At 39.6% G+C, this 16,678-nt stretch overlaps 1 protein-coding gene across 4 annotated transcripts in view; it reads left to right on the top strand.

Moving 5' to 3' along the window:
* The window catches only part of CDK6 (cyclin dependent kinase 6), a 226,328-nt gene that overhangs the window by 95,276 nt on the left and 114,374 nt on the right, over window positions 1–16,678 (top strand). For all 4 annotated transcript variants that reach the window (XM_027102457.1, XM_027102458.1, XM_027102459.1 and 1 more), the window contains exon 4: window positions 14,987–15,154. In XM_027102457.1, coding sequence (XP_026958258.1) covers window positions 14,987–15,154 — 168 coding nt within the window. The remainder of the gene's footprint in view (window positions 1–14,986; window positions 15,155–16,678) is intronic.

Genomic DNA, 16,678 nt, shown 5'->3' with positions numbered 1-16,678 from the left:
GTATTTGTTTTTCTCCTTCTGACTTACTTCACTCTGTATGACAGACTCTAGGTCCATCCACCTCACTACAAATAACTCAATTTTGTTTCTTTTTATGGCTGAGTAATATTCCTTTGTATATATGTGCCACATCTTCTTTATCCATTCATCCGATGATGACACTTAGGTTGCTTCCATGTCCTGGCTATTGTAAATAGAGCTGCAATGAACATCTTGGTACATGACTCTTTTTGAATTATGGTTTTCTCAGGATATATGCCCAGTAGTGGGATTGCTGGATCGTAAGGTAGTTCTATATTTAGTTTTTTAAGGAACCTCCATACTGTTCTCCATAGCGGCTGTATCAATTTACATTCCCACCAACAGTGCAAGAGGGTTCCCTTTTTTTTTTTTTTTTTTTGTGGTACGTGGGCCTTTCACCGCTGTGGCCTCTCCCATTGCGGAGCGCAGGCTCAGCGGCCATGGCTCACGGGCCCAGCCGCTCTGCGGCATGTGGGATCCTCCCGGACCGGGGCACGAACCCGTGTCGCCTGCATTGGCAGGCGGACTCTCAACCACTGCGCCACCAGGGAAGCCCTAGAGGGTTCCCTTTTCTCCACACCCTCTCCAGCATTTATTGTTTATAGATTTTTTGATGATGGCTATTCTGACCGGTGTGAGATGATATCTCATTGTAGTTTTGATTTGCATTTCTCTAATGATTAATGATGTGGAACATCCTTTCATGTGTTTGTTGGCAATCTGTATATCTTCTTTGCAGAAATGTCTATTTAGGTCTTCTGCTCATTTTTGCATTGGGTTGTTTGTTTTTTTGTTATTGAGCTGCATGAGCTGCTTGTAAATCTTGGAGATTAATCCTTTGTCAGTTGCTTCATTTGCAAATATTTTCTCCCATTCTGAGTGTTGTCTTTTGGTCTTGTTTATGGTTTCCTTTGCTTTGCAAAAGCTTTTAAGTTTCATTAGGTCCCATTTATTTATTCTTGTTTTTATTTCCATTTCTCTAGGAGTTGGGTCAAAAAGGATCTTGCTGTGATGTATGTCATACAGTGTTCTGCCTATGTTTTCCTCTAAGAGTTGGATAGTGTCTGGCCTTACATAGGTCTTTAATCCATTTTGAGTTTATTTTTGTGTATGGTGTTAGGAAGTGTTCAGCAGTCTTAATCGTAGGAGTTGGATGGGCAGGTGTTTACCAAGGTGAGGCCTTGGAGGATCAGTTTAAGGAGAAGTGGAAGATGATTTTTATGGTGCCTGGAAAGAGAGTGATCCAAAAAGCTGACTGGGGGTTTTAGGTGGGCCGGGAAAAGATTTAGGGGAGGGGCATCCTTAAACCAGAACAGTACTTGGTATATAAAATCTACCTGATTTTAGTACATTTGTACTAGTAGATTTAAATCTACTTAGTATTTGAGTGCTGTTGAGACTAAGAGTTTCCTAGCCTTGGTGCTGTCCATCTTTCCCTAGACAGTTCCTATTGAATGGCCTATTTTAATGTTAACTTGCTGAATTCTTTGTAAGACAGTCCTTAGGTTCTTAACCAAGTTCTCGTGGTTTTTTTTTGTTGTTGTTGTTTGTTTTTTGCCTTGGTGAATGCTCTTCAGTTCTATTTAGCCTAAAGATCCCCCCTTTTCTCTTGGCCTCCATGCTTTTCCTGACTAGATATGACCACCCAGAGTCTCTTCTTCCTGTAGATTGAAGAAGTTATTAGCCAGGAGCATATGGTCCTCCTTCCCCTGGAGATGCATTTGCTGCCTCCCTCCTAACAGGCTTCAGCTTAAAAATTCAGTCCTTGAAACAACACGAAATAAAAAATGTTGAAGCGCTGCCTCTTCTGAGCCCCCATAAACAGCTGTGCATGCAGCTCAACCCAAAACAGAGAATATGCACAGATGTGTTTATGGGAAGGAGGCACGAATATGCTCAGTGTGTTGTTTTCGGCTTCTCACCACTGCAGGGATTGCTTTTCTTTTTCAAGGAAGAGGTACATTGTGGTAAGCAATGTTTTACGACCTATAATAAAAACTCTTGTAAATACCATTTTTTCGACCAAATGAAGCTGTGTTCTTTTCAGGGAACACTTTCCTTTGCTCCTCTCCCCCTCTCTGTATTGGAATGCACACAGTTCAGCATTAATGCGTAACATAAGGAAATAATATCACAAATTCTAGTTCTTATTTAAGCTGGGAAAGCAACCGAAGTTAATTATGTAAAAAAATTCATTAGTAATGTTTTTCCCTACTCAGTAGTAGCTTCTGAATATATATATATTGATTAAGTAAAAGTTTATCTTGCATTTTTACAGTAAATTGTTATTATCCCGTGAAAACACCCATAGGATAGTTTGAGGGAACCTCAACAGTTGGAGGCTCCATAGAAAAATCAGTCCCAGGATAGGTAAAAAGCAACTTAAAACCACCTTAGAAAGTTGGGTCATATACAAAGAGAGACATACAGTGCACTCAGTGAATAATAACAGATGATTTCTAAGGACCCTCCTAGAAACCCTAAAATGCTAGCAAGCTTTAGACTTTCAGAATTAAGAACAGGCAACATAACACTTGATTTAAATAAAATAATAAATATTTTAAAGGTTGTATACTATGCACACAGTGGTGTTTTTTTGACCTTAGTAATGACTGTTTGGGAAGATGGGAGACTGTTCATGTCCTAACTGGAGAAAACTAGATAGATCTGAACTTAGGGTGTTGCTAGATGCCATTGCTAAGGGAAGGTCCTCTTCTTGTTTCATGGCACCGGTTCTGAACCCGGTAGCAAGCTGGGAAATTCACTCATTGTTTTTAGTCCTCACAGCCTCCCTCAGGAAAGTATTATGTGCATTTACAGATGAGGAGACCAAGGCTGGATGCGAGGGGAGGGGAAGTGGAGGTTAAATAGCAGGCCCAAGTTCACCTAGTGTCTAACCTGGAGAGGTAGCAGAGCTCTCAGAAGATGGCTCACTAAAGTTGACCTGTGGAAACGAACACTAACGTATTGCATTTGTCTCTTGGATTGCCTTTCCTCTCTTTCCCATTCTAATGTTTCTAATGTTCTAGTTCAGACTCTTACTATCCTATGTCCAGAGTAGAATAATAGCCTTCTTACAACACCTCCCATATCCACTCTGTGTACTAAAATATCAATAATAATACGCCATTTTTTTACACATTTTCACCAGCTTTCTATTGACTACAAGACATGACACTATAAACTCCCTGTACCAGGCCAGCAACAAAGCTCTTAGCAGTGTGGTCCCATTTAGCAGTGCACCCCCTCTGGGGGCTGTTACTGGTCTCCAAATACCTAAGCACTTGCCCTCCTCTAGGCCTCTGCCAGTGTGGTCTTCTAGGCAGATGCTTCCCCACATCAAACTGAATAGTAGCCCACCGCCAGGATGGGCTGGGCTGCTGCTTCCTCCTCAGTGCTTACTCATTGCCTGTAGCCCCTGTGCCATTTGTGGTCCTTGCCATATGCTGACTGAAGTGTATAGGTGCATATTTATATCTTCTCTCCCTGTGAAAACAGGAGCTCCCTGGGTCTCTGTCTTAGGTGTGTGTGAGTTACATCACCTAGCACAATGCCTTACACATAATAGGGGGTTCATATTTCTTTTTAATAAATGGTAGCAATTCATTATGTGTATGTACTTTATACTATATAAAGTACTTAAATATTTAATATCCTACTTAAATACTATATATATTTATATATACATATATAGTATAATATTATATAATATCTTATTAAGTCTCTCCTTTTTGAGATTATTTCCATTTTTATAAATGTGAAAACCCAGGCCCACAACAGTTGCAAGTGACCAGCCTTAGATTATATAACTAGTAAGCAAAAATTCAGATCCAGTGCTTTCAGCTCTAAATCCAGTGCTCTTTCTTTTAAATCATACTGCCCTCAAAAATGGAAATTTACATCTCACGTGCAGGTGGCTCCCTTAAGTTATATGCATTTCCAAGAGGAATTTCTTTTGTACTTCTTTTGCACCTCCACTTGGCATTCAGTAAATGCTTGGCGAATAAGGGATAAACCACAATGCAGGATCGTAGCCTTTTCACTAATGACTCAGGAATCAGTTTAATTAGTGAGGATATTCTGTATAACTCCTGTGCAGAGCCAAGAGCAAAAGTCATTGTATGTCAGCTTAATGCCTATCTGTAGACTATTGAGTGATTCATCAAATCAAGTAAAATTAACAGATTTCTCTGTGTAAAGTACCCTGTTGGATGCTGTGGAGAGTATAAAGGTGTACCGCATTCCCATTCCTCAGAGAATTTACAGTCCAGCTCAATAGCACTTAAAATTTTGTATCATATACTTGACAAATCAAGTATATTATAAAAAATAATCAAATATCTCAGTTCCACAGAGGCAGGGCAGGATTTATCCTGATTTTTGTAAATGAAAAACTGAGGTCCAGAAAAGTTAGGACTTGGTTAGTCAATTCGCTGGTGGCGAAGATGAAATAGAATTTAGTCAATAGCATGGGATTAAGACACCATACTTTGAGAAACACTGATGTGACCATATGAGATTATAGTATTATTAGGAAACTTAGCCAGTTGTCCAGTTCTGCATCCAGGTGATGACTCAGGCAAAGTGATTTGATCCATAGAATGCTTCTCTTAGGGATGAGAGAGGGTATGTGACTTGCTTGTAGTCATACCCCTAGCTATAGAAAAATGTGTTCATTATAGGCCTAGGAGTATTATATTTATGAAACAATGAACACACATATGAAGATGTTTTAATAACTAATAGGTAGGAATACTGATTTATATGCTATGCCTCTTTGGTCCTTATGCCCTAATCCAAACCTGTTTTTTTCTGATTTCCCTGGAATTTTGTTACCTGCTAAAGGATTCCTTCTTGGGAGGAATCAGTAAGTTCTTTTTAAGCTAACAGTTTTTATAGATTTCTTGGTCATTTCCAATTTAGTTTGGGCCTCACTTCTCTCTGAAAAGTCATTGAACATTTATTGGTACCTGTTAATACAGTGGGCTGGGAGTCTAGTGTATGTGGAAGAAGAGTGATTAAAACAGACTGTAGGGCTTCCCTGGTGGCGCAGTGGTTGAGAGTCCGCCTGCCAATGCAGGGGACACGGGTTCGTGCCCCGGTGCGGGAAGATCCCACATGCCGCTGAGCGGCTGGGCCTGTGAGCCATGGCCGCTGAGCCTGTGCGTCCGGAGCCTGTGCTCCACAACGGGAGAGACCGCAACAGTGAGAGGCCCGCGTACTGCAAAAAAACCCAAAAAAAACAGACCCTAATTCTCATCAGAAGATGGGGCCGTAAGGCAGTTAGTGAGTGAAGATGGAGGAAGTCCACAGGAATTCCAGGAGGCAAGGCCAGAGAGTTAGGTGGGCTTTGTCTGAGGGTGTTCAAGCGTGAGAATGATCTGACAGGTTCAGGTTTGCAAATCACCTTTGCAAGTTTAAGATCAGCTTTGCCAGAGAGTAAATGATGGATTTGAGGAAGGAGATTGGTGGGGAAACAGAATAGTACATGTAAGGAAGGATGAGAGTGAGATCTACTCTAGTAGGGGCCTCAGAGGTGTAGGAATTATATTTTTTAAAATGACAAAACTTTACTGAGGGACCTAGAAGAAGACTTGAATAAAAAATGAACCATACCATGTTGTGTAAAGAAAGACTCACTATTGTAGAAGTATCAGTTTCCCCCCAATTAATCTATAGTTTCTTAAAAAATCAGTGAAAATACTAAAAGAATTTGAGGGACGATATGGGAAGTCAATAAAATAATCTTAAAATCAGTCCAGAACAGTAACATGTAAGAATATCCAGGAACATTTTACAGAGAATGGGAAGAGGAAACCAGCCCTACCTGATATGAAAATATATTCTAAATATTTTATTATTAAAAGAGAAAGTACTCTAAACTGAACCAAGTGAGTCAAAATCCAGAAGCAAGCTCAAGTAATATGGAACATGATAAAAATGGCATTTAGTGGATAATTTAATAGATGCTTAAAACCTTTGCCTAAGATAGTATATTAAAAAAAACAGAATAGCACACAACCATTAAAAATTGAGCAATAGGGACTTCCCTGGTGGTCCAGTGGTTAAGACTTCGCCTTCCAATGCAGGGGGTGTGAGTTCGATCCCTGGTCGGGGAGCTAAGATCCCACATGCCTCTTGGCCCAAAACCAAAACATAAAACAGAAGCAGTATTGTAGCAAATTCAGTAAAGACTTCAGAAATGGCCCACCTCAAAAAAATCAAGCAATAGACCTGTATTTATTGACATGCAAATGCGTTCAATATACATTATGATGTGAAAAGACAATTACAAAATTGTATACACTAGCATTTCATTTATAAAACAGAAAATAACTATACGTATGAGTATACATGTATAGAAAAACTATGAAAGGATACACGAATATGTTAACTGTGGTTACCTCTGGATGGAGGAATCGTGGGTGGTATTTCTTTCCTTTTTTTCCTTGTGTTTTGATTTTTTTTAATTTAACAGTGAAGATGCATTACATTTCTAATCAGAAACTTAGAAGATCTTTCCATTTTGGAGAACAGTGAAGAGGAGGGAGGGATCCAGTGTGAAAGGCCATGGCAGGATTCAGTTGGGAGTGGAACATCCTATTGGTTGTTGCAAGCCAGGTGGGTTACTGGTGATCTTCCAAGAGCTGCGGCATCTCCATTCACTGCAGCGATGCAGTGTGGATGGGGAATGAAAAATGTGCACCGCTGAGTCAAGACCACTGGCTAAGGAAAGAAGGGGGTTGCTTGGGTTGTTTATTAGTCAAGGGACAATAGAAAGGGAAGTCCCAGATATACAGAAAAGGGGAATGGTTAGTCAAGCGAGGGGAAGGACTTAAGGAAGCTGGAATGAAGGCGATCTAGAGCATAAGAAGAAGGTGAATACTGCATAGAAGGAATGAAAGCTTTTCCACCAGGAGGTGAGGGAGAGGGGTAGATGCCAGTGCTTATAAACGTATAGGTGAAGCACAGGGAGCTGATAGCCTTCCCTTGATCGTCGGTATTTCTCTCGGAAGTGGAGTGCACACTAGTGTGCTAAGAGAAGGAAGAGAGATGATAAGGTAGGGGGACAGCAGTGAAAATTTAGCCTACAGGGACAGCGAGGGCTAACTAGGGACCTGTACGATTACCTGGTGGCACTAACGTAGTCAGGGTTGGGGGACTGACTTTATATTGATAATAGACATGTATGTGATCATTTTTCCCCCTTAACAGCTCTCTGCAACACAGGTATAACAGCTGAAAAAGAGAGCAATTGGGCTAATTGAGGACAAAGCTTTGTATAGAGGATAAGATAGAGTGACCGTGGAACCAGAGACTTGAGGGAATTGGCAGATTTAACAAATGACGCATGAAGAAGTTGCTCTCCAAGTTTAATTAATTACGCTGTCTAATAAGTTTATGTAAATTTAAGTGGTATTTTGATATCCAAATAAATGTAATTAAAGTAACTTTTAAATTTTTTAATTAAAAAAAGATGAGAGTTAAGTAATACCACATTCCTGGTTTTAGCTGTGGGAGTAGATGGCACAGAATTGAATGGAGTTGAAGAAATCAGAGTTCTCTGAAGCTAAGGTGTTCTTGGGATGCTGAAGCCAGGCAGGAATATGGTGAGTGTGGGCTAGAGAGGATGAGCCACAGTCCCTGAGGAATATGAAGGATTGACAGCAAATGATAGCAATGAGAAAGGGGATTTTGTCAGCATTAATTGAAGGAGGTATAAGTCTCAAAGACAAAAGGATAACCACTTGGATGGGATAGTTGGCAACAAAAGAATGTTGGTACAGACCCCATGGGGGACGTTTTAGGTGGGGGGGGGGCTATAAATGAAAGGTTGTGACCTTACTTAACAGGTTTTACTTAATATAATTTTAGTTAAGTTACATTCATTAGAATAATTCTCAACTGCAAATTATACAACACGATGAAAAAATGGCTTGAAGTTAGAGCATTATTGTTGCCCTAACTACAAGGCTAGAGGTGGGCAGCCCCAAAGTTGATTCAGCTCTTCAGTGATGTCATCGAAGACCCAGACTCTTTCCCTCATTACACTCGGGCATTTCCATGTGTGCAGGTGATGTCTCCCTTTATGTTTCAAGGTGATTGCTACAGTAGCAAGTTCATGCCCTGAAGCAGTAGCATTTGGTGTAAGATGCACAGGTGGAGAGTGAGGGCTGGGAGGTGAGGAGGAAGTACAGCAGAGAGTTTTCTACAGTGGTCTTCTTATTAGGAGAAAAATGCTTTCCAAACCTTGCCCATATGTCTCATTAGCCAGGACTGGGTCCCATGTCCATCTCTAGATCAATTCCTAGCAAACGGGAATGTGGTTGCCTTGGACCAGTCCTTCATGGCTGGCAACCAACAATGTCTGCTACAGTATGCAAATTACAATATGCTCCACTCTGTGGAAAACCAACTTCTCTAATACATTACCTCGTTTGGAGAGGAGGGAAGTACGGAGTGAGAAGAAAATTCTCAAAAGAGGGAATTGAGGAGAATGGGGAAAGACATGAAGGTATTTTGTCCAGATACAGCCATTAAAAAACATACTGTTAAAAAAAATTTTATTATAAAGAGTATGTGTTAAAATGGGGAAATATCCACAGTATATTGTTAAATGATTTTAAAAGGATCACAAAACAATGAGTCTAGAACAAAAACCATTTGGGGCATTAGCCAACAACCTAGTCACTTATACTCTGTATTTTCTTGTTTATGCAATGTTGATTTTTACATCTTGCTCTGAAGAAGTTATAATTAACATCGTTATTTGTAGTTTCAGTTCCCAATGACTTTCCACTGTGGGTTAATAATAGCCGTCATCATGAGGTAATGATTCCTTCTTTCAGACTGTCCATTTAGCCATTGCATTTTCCCTCAAACACCAACAATATTTCCAGGCTTGGTGAAAATCAGTGGTGATTTTCTTACTTCTAGTTAGTTGAGACTGATCCTGTACTTACTCAGCGTTATCATCACTTCCAGGAATGAACAATACATGGCTCCTTTTCATTCTCTCTTCAGAATACGTATTTTGTTAATAAAATTTATATAGGAAACCACTTTTATTATGCTTTCATCCAGTTGCATAGAAGCAGTAAAAGTAGAAAGCCAGCACTTGCAATGAGGGAGGGGCCTTGCCTTTGTTTCTGCTGAAGAGCCCCAAGGCGTGTGTCGCCTTCCTCAGCTAGATCTCCCCTTCCCTCCCTTTGGAACAAAGCTGCCGTGTGGCTTGTGGCTCATCTCCAGGTCCTCCCATTTATTACTTACTTTCAATTTACCAATTACTACTTTCCAGGTAATCTGAAGCTTTAAGGAGCCTGCTTTAGCCCTCCTCTTGCTTTGTCGGAATTTGTTTTGCCCTTTGTGATTCGGGATACAGCATTCTCTGGGTACTCCTATGGACCAGAGTGAGAAGTAGGGGGATCCTGTTTATAATGCAGTCTTTGCGACCCATTGTTAACATTGTGAATTGATCAGTGAAAGTGTGAAGACGCCACTGTCAAGTTTTGAAGTAGAGTACGGTGTGGACATTACAATAAGCTTGATGTGGTAACTTCAGGCAGATTCTCCTTGAGCGCAGAAGTGGAAGGAGCGAGTGAAATCTCCAGTGCATGAATGAACCCACCTGATTGACTACCCAGGACTAGGCTTTGTTATTCACTACTTCATTGCATATATAGTAATATTGTAGCACATTTAACAGGAGAACTGTGATTTTTAAAATATCCTGGGACTAGATTCAGCAATTCTACTTCTGGGCATATACATCCGAAAGAAGTGAAAGCAGGGTCACAAAGAGATATTTGTATTTATACACCTATGTGCATAGCGGATTCTTCACGATAGCCACAACAGCCCAAGTGTCTGTCCGTCAGCAGATGACTGGACAAGCAAAATGTAGTATATCCACACAATGGAATATTAGTCAGCTTTAAAAAGGAAGGAAATTGTGACACATGCTACATCATGGATGAACTTTGAGGGCATTATGCTAAATTAAATAAGCCAGTCACAAAAAAGCGAATACATTATGATTCCACTCATATGAGGTATCTAGAGTGGCCAAATTCACAGAAACAGAAAATAGAAGGGTGGTCTGGGAGGAAGGGAGAAGTGAAGAGCTGTTTAGTGGGTCTAAGAGTTTCAGTTTTGCGGGCTTCCCTGGTGGCACAGTGGTTGAGAGTCCGCCTGCCAATGCAGGGGACACGGGTTCGTGCCCCGGTCTGGGAAGATCCCACATGCCGCGGAGCGGCTGGGCCCGTGAGCCATGGCTGCTGAGCCTGCATGTCCGGAGCCTGTGCTCCGCAACGGGAGAGACCACAACAGTGAGAGGCCCGCGTACCGCAAAGAAAAAAAAAATTATAGGAAGAGTTTCCGTTTTGCAAGATAGAAAAAGTTCTGAAGATTGGTTGTACAACAGTGTGAATATACTTACTACTGAACTATACGCTTAAAAATGGTTAAGATGGGAAATTTTATGTGTATCTTACCACAGTTAAAATTTTCAAATATATGTTAGTAATCAGCAAAAAAGGAAAAACAAAGAGATCCCGGGACTGGCCCTCATTATTGTCAGTAGTCCTCTGCTTTATGACTTTATCATCACATGCTCTGTTACTTTTATTCCTGTAATTATAATCCCTACCTTAAGTCAACATGTTACCAGTTTAGTGTAAAAAAAACCTTTGTGGTGTTGATCTGTGAGATTCCTTTAACATCCTTCATAAGAAGCAAACTGGGTGGGAGATCTTCATGAGAAACAACAAATCGTTATGAAGACTCTTCTGTCAAAAATTGGATAACAAATTTGAAAAGACTGTGATTTACACATTGTAAGGAGAAAAAAATGATTATCCTTGTGCAAGTTGTATATGTCTTTAATTTTTAAGTAGATAAACTACTGATGTATACCTTTGTTGCTAAAGCCTTGAGGATGTGAGTGCATCACTTAGATTTAGGTAGATGCATCCAAAAATACAGAATTGTCTATTGAGAGCTGTCAGTTTTGTGATTTACTGTATGGAATAAGTTGGTGTTTTCAATATCTGTTTATCTTATTTATTTATTTTTGGCTGCATTGGGTCTTCACTCTTGTGCACAGGCTTTCTCCACCTGCTGCAAGCGGGGACTACTCCTCGCTCTGGTGTGCGGGCTTCTCACCGCGGCGGCCTCTCCGGCTGCGGAACACGGGCTCTAGGCTCACGGGCCTCAGCAGCTGTAGCACGCAGGCTCAGCAGTTGTGGCTCACGGGCTCTAGAGCACAGGCTCAGTAGTCGTGGCACACGGGCCTAGCTGCTTTGCAGCATGTGGGATCTTTCCAGACCAGGGTTCAAACCCGTGTGCCTGCATTGGCAGGTGGATTCTTAAGCACTGCGCCACCAGGGATGCCCTTCAGTATCTTTTGAAACTAATCATACCTTTTGTGTAGTTGGAAAAAATGACCCAGTGATAAAACTTTTTCCCATTAGAAAAGCTTGAGGTAGATTTTCAGTTTGCTTGTTTGTTTTGTTTTCAAAGAAGTAAGAGGATTACTGCTCTAGAACACCTAAGAGAAACTAATTGTTGTTACAAGGCTTTGAAGACTTCTGGTGTTCAGACTGAAGTCCAGAGTCTTTTTAGGGGAGTTGCCAAGGATAAAACCCCATCTAAAGTCACTGGGAGCCAGACTTCATTCCATGATGGTGTCCTGTTAAAATATGCTCCCATGTCACATGTTTCAGAAAGATACAGATTGAGGGCCTCCAGTGACTGTTTATCATTAGTGTGAGTAGACATTTTATACCAGAATGGTGCATTGTAACATTAAAAGGTTTTAAACCTATATTTAACTTAATTGGCAGTATCCATAGTTACATTACGTTGCATCGCTAGGATTACTGGGAAATATTTGAGTCTTGTATAAGACGGATTAATTTAGTTTAAAATCTTGAGGAGCTAATTTAAAAGTATGTCTCATGATACTATAAATTGAGATAGAACAGATGATAAGCTTAAGTAGAGAATCCTTTGAAATGTCTTTGATCAAAGCACTGCTTGTGATTCTGAAGGAAAGGTGTTTTTTATTTTCTTGCCTTGTTTAGTGTTACAGTTGATTCATTCATATAATTCTCAGGAAATGGGACCAGAGTTCCTCATTCTATTTGTGACCAGAGTTCCTAACATAGGTGCATATGTTCAAAACTAGTTCAAAACTCTAATTATAGCTGGATATTATAGGTTTAAAAGAAAACCCAGTTTGCTAACCAAAAAACTTTTTAAGTAGCCTAATAAAATCCAAAGAGTGGTAATTCCTATGTAGAACCAACTTTTTATACATCCATAGGTGTCATTTACATGGAATCAATGTTAGTGCCAGTATATGTGTTCTCACTGCCTAAACTGTGCTTTTATATGATGTTAAGAAGTCATTTTCATCTACACTAGCCTTTAAACAGAGGAGAACTAGACTCTTAGTATATGTACCAAAATAACACAACTAAAACCAAATAATAATGATTATGGCATACGAAGGAAAACTATGCAGCCATTAAAAATCATATTGTATAAAAAAGTTATATTTTAGAAGAATTTTGTTGAAGTGACAAAATAGTCATAATGAATTGTTAAATGTTTTTTAAACAACTGTAAAATGTGTACAGAATAACAATTTTTATAAATATGTTATATTTACATATTAATATTATATTGTATGTGATATATATTGTTTATAATATTTATATAGAGATATAATACATTTATACCTCCAAATATAGCAGTATCTGTTTAAAAGATGTGAAAGATAAAAGTTAACAGTAAAGTTTTCTCTCTTCTCTGAGTGGTGGGATTTTGCATGATGTTTGTTCTTCCTCTGGATTTTTAATAAAATTTTAAAAAAGCTTCTATATGCATTAAGCATGTACCAGTTTTATAATTAAGGAAAATGTAGTGTGTGCTGTATAAATACACAAATAAAAGCAATACATATGTATTTAAACTCAGTAGTTCAGGCTTTTCATAAATTAAGATGGGCCTTATTAGTATAATTAATTGGTTCAAATTTTTACGTATTTATTCTACTAATTGGCTGCTTAAACTGTTTGAACAATGAAACATGAACCAAGCACATTTATTCTTTGTACTGTTTTAAATGGTTGGTGCTTAGTTTATAAGAAGCTAAAGATGACAAGCCAGCATGACATTAGTTTAGGTTAGTCATGCTGTTTAAAATCCACTGCTTACAAGTCATGTGCATGTGTTTCCAATAAAGACTTATTTGCTGCAACAGTAGATTACTTTCGTTAACATTTTGTGCTTCATTTTCACACTCTTGTTTATTCATTCCAAGTTGTTTTACCCTCAGTGGTTCTTAAGTCTTGAAGGACTGTCTGTCCCTCAACAGTGCAGTCTTCTCCAGAGTTTTCATCTTTGGAAACTTAGAAGGTAACCCCAGCCAGTTCATCAGATCCATTTAGGTGGCGCTCAAAAAGAATTCTAGTAACACCTGTATCATTGCACACTTGCTTAGTGCTCTGTTCACTGACCTTGTGGCACTGGCCACATTTTCTTCTAGTTGTTTGTTACTCTGTCTCCCCCAGGAAACGGGACACTTCAACGATTATCATTTATTGAATGCTAACCGTGTGCCAGAAACTACTTCTTTACATGCGTTACTTCATTTAAATCTCGTATTATGAGAAGTAAGCACTGTTTTCTCCTTTTTATAGGTGAAAAACTAAGGCTTTGGTTTTGAATAAGCCAGGATATAAAGATAGAACTCCCTGAAGGAAATACCGATACTGTAAACCAATAACTAAATACAGTCTAGCTGATGAACAAGTGTGTCCTCACAGCCCCTGCCAGCTCTGAAGCCCCTGATGCTACCTAATCATTTCTCTAACCTTTATATGAACAAAATCATTCCATCCTCCCTTTACACACCATTCTCACAATATTTGGGGAGGGGGGTAGGTCAGTCTTATTAACCCCAGATTTCAGAGGGCCATATCATGGTCACTATCTTAAATTCCTACTTTCAGACAGTTTCCGAGTTTTAAATTTTGTATCTGATTTTATCAGCTCTAAAATTAGAAGAAGATGTGACGTTGGTTTATTTTCTGAATGCCCCCCTCCTCCATGCTAGCTGATACCGTCAGCAGTAAGTGCTGCCATTTATTGAATGCTGACTACTGTCAGTGCTTTACAAACAGTGATCCTATGAAGTAGGTTTTCCTATTTTTACAGACCTGAATACTGAGGCTTGGCGAGGTTAAATGGTTTACCCGGTTTTCCATGCTCATTCAATCATTGATCTAATGAAGAAGTGCACTGGGGATTTGAATCCAGTTTTCCTGGACTCTGGTTTGAGTCAAGACTCTGTCTTTTGCTAGTAGTGTTACTTTGGGCTAATTATATACACTTACTGTGTATCAGTTTCTTGACCTGTAAAATGGGTCAGTGATATTGTTTACCTCAGTGTTGTGGTGTGGATTAAGTGAGTTACTAAAGAGAAGGTCTTTAGAGCAATGCTTGACACGTAGTGACGGCTAAGTGATAGGTGCTATAATAATAAGAAGAACTACCATTAATGTTATCATTGTTTACTGGATTTTAATTGTTGGAATCATGTATTAAATCCTATAAAAGTATATGAAGTAAAAAGTGTCCCTCTCTCACCAACTACTTCCTCTCACCAACATTAACCATGGACACCAGTTTGGTGTACATCCTTCCAGAATATTTCCTATGCCATCTGAAACTATTTTTAAATCATCCTTTCATTAATGAAATACAGGTCAAGAGTGAAATTTTTTGTAGTGATCTTGAAAATGGGAGAGTGGAACAGTAGGGGGAAACAAATTCATTCATTCAGCAAATATTTATGCAATGCTTTCTGTATGCCAAGCACTTTTCTAAGTGCTGAGGATTTAGCATGTTGAATTTCTGTTTTGACCATTGATTGATTTTCTTTTTTGGTTTTATTTAGGATATGATGTTTCAGCTTCTCCGAGGTCTGGACTTCCTTCATTCTCACCGAGTGGTACATCGTGATCTAAAACCACAGAACATTCTGGTGACCAGCAGTGGACAAATAAAACTGGCTGACTTCGGCCTTGCCCGCATCTACAGTTTTCAGATGGCTCTTACCTCAGTGGTGAGTGAGAAAGTGCTGTTCTTTCATTAAACTTAGTTTTCTGCTTTTGAATGACAAACTGCCCCCATTCCAGGCCCCTAATGTTATTACTGCCCATGGTCAGTTGGTGGACAGAATGTCTTTGCACTTTTTATATAGCAGGCAGTAGGAGGAAAGTGTTATGCTTACAACTACAGACATATCCAGGCTGGGCTTGTTGTGGACAGAACCCATTGCAGAAATAGACGGTTCCTTCTTAGCCACTAGAAAGGAATCAGTTACAAGTTTCCAAATGGTTTTGCCATATGGCTTTTTGCCATAACCACTGTGTTCAGAGCTGCATATATAGTGTCTAGGGAAACATAGCTCAAGGTCAGTGAGGAGAGAGCACCAGGAATGTTGACCTGTCTGCAGCATCCTAGTTTGAGAAACAGCCAGGTACCTGCACAGGTGTGTGAAAGCACTCCTGTGAAGCTGTGGTGTGTTCTTAATTTAATTAAGAAATTAAAATTTCTTTAATTTAAGAAATTAAATTTACAGTGAACTTGGATGATCTGTGAACAAGTAGCACCACCCTGCCGGGTGAAGGCGTCATCCAAGCCAAACTACGAAGAGTAAACCCAAAGGCTCTATTTTGGCAAAGAATGACAGTTATTCTGTTTTTTTTCTCATTCAGACACAAAACCATACTAGCTACTCGCTCTGGTTAGCTTCTATTTCTCCTTATAGTTCATTGTTTCTGAGATGAATTTTCATGAAATTCTGCACCTGAAATATACAAAGAGGAGCCTGGAAGCAGGCATTAATATCCCTTGTCTTTGAAGGACCTGTTTTCCATGCAGTGAATTCACGCATAGATTTATTTTTAAAGCCAAGTCATGTTCCTTTGCTGTGCTACTTATTTGGGGCAGGAGGTTGATATGGAGAATCCCTTTGATTCCATGAAGCCTACAAACATTGCCCTCAAAGCATTATATTAAGCCTTAAGTAAAAGAATCTTCTTGGGTCAGTATGCCATTTTCTACATATAGTCCATCTTTAGCCTCAAAGTGGTTCTCAGTTAAGGGCAGCACTGCCCTGGGGGGAGGGGGAAACATTGTTGAGAAATGTGCGACGGCATCTTTGGTCATCATAACAACTTGGGGAATGGTGGTGGCCGCAAGGAGGCTAATATTCTGCGCAACAAAGAATTATTTCCCCAAATTCCAGTAATGCCTCAGATGAGAAGTAGAAATTCAGGAGGGGAGTTGGAAATTCTCTAAGAGAGGTAACTTGCCTTAGAAAAACATTCAATTTGCAAAAGTGTTCTGCTTCCTCACCCTGGAAATACAGATACTAGAACCTGGATGTGTAAGATCACATACTTTCCCAACATTATATAGTTTACCTAGGGCATCAGAATTTTTACAGAGGATTCCTTAGAATGTGTCACTATTGTTGAAAGATAAATCATTCTTGTTTCCTCTTTGCCCAACATACACCGTCACTTTTGAGAAGACAGGACACGAGACGGTGTTTAAAGGATAAGTCTCCAATTTGGGCTGG

Source organism: Aethalodelphis obliquidens, unplaced genomic scaffold, assembly GCF_003676395.1.
Source record: "Aethalodelphis obliquidens isolate GAN/ISIS:26980383/991018 unplaced genomic scaffold, ASM367639v1 scaffold5, whole genome shotgun sequence".
NCBI classification, from domain to species: Eukaryota; Metazoa; Chordata; class Mammalia; order Artiodactyla; family Delphinidae; genus Aethalodelphis; species Aethalodelphis obliquidens.
Note: the sequence above shows the minus strand (reverse complement) of the source record. Positions and strands in the feature narration are given on the sequence as shown.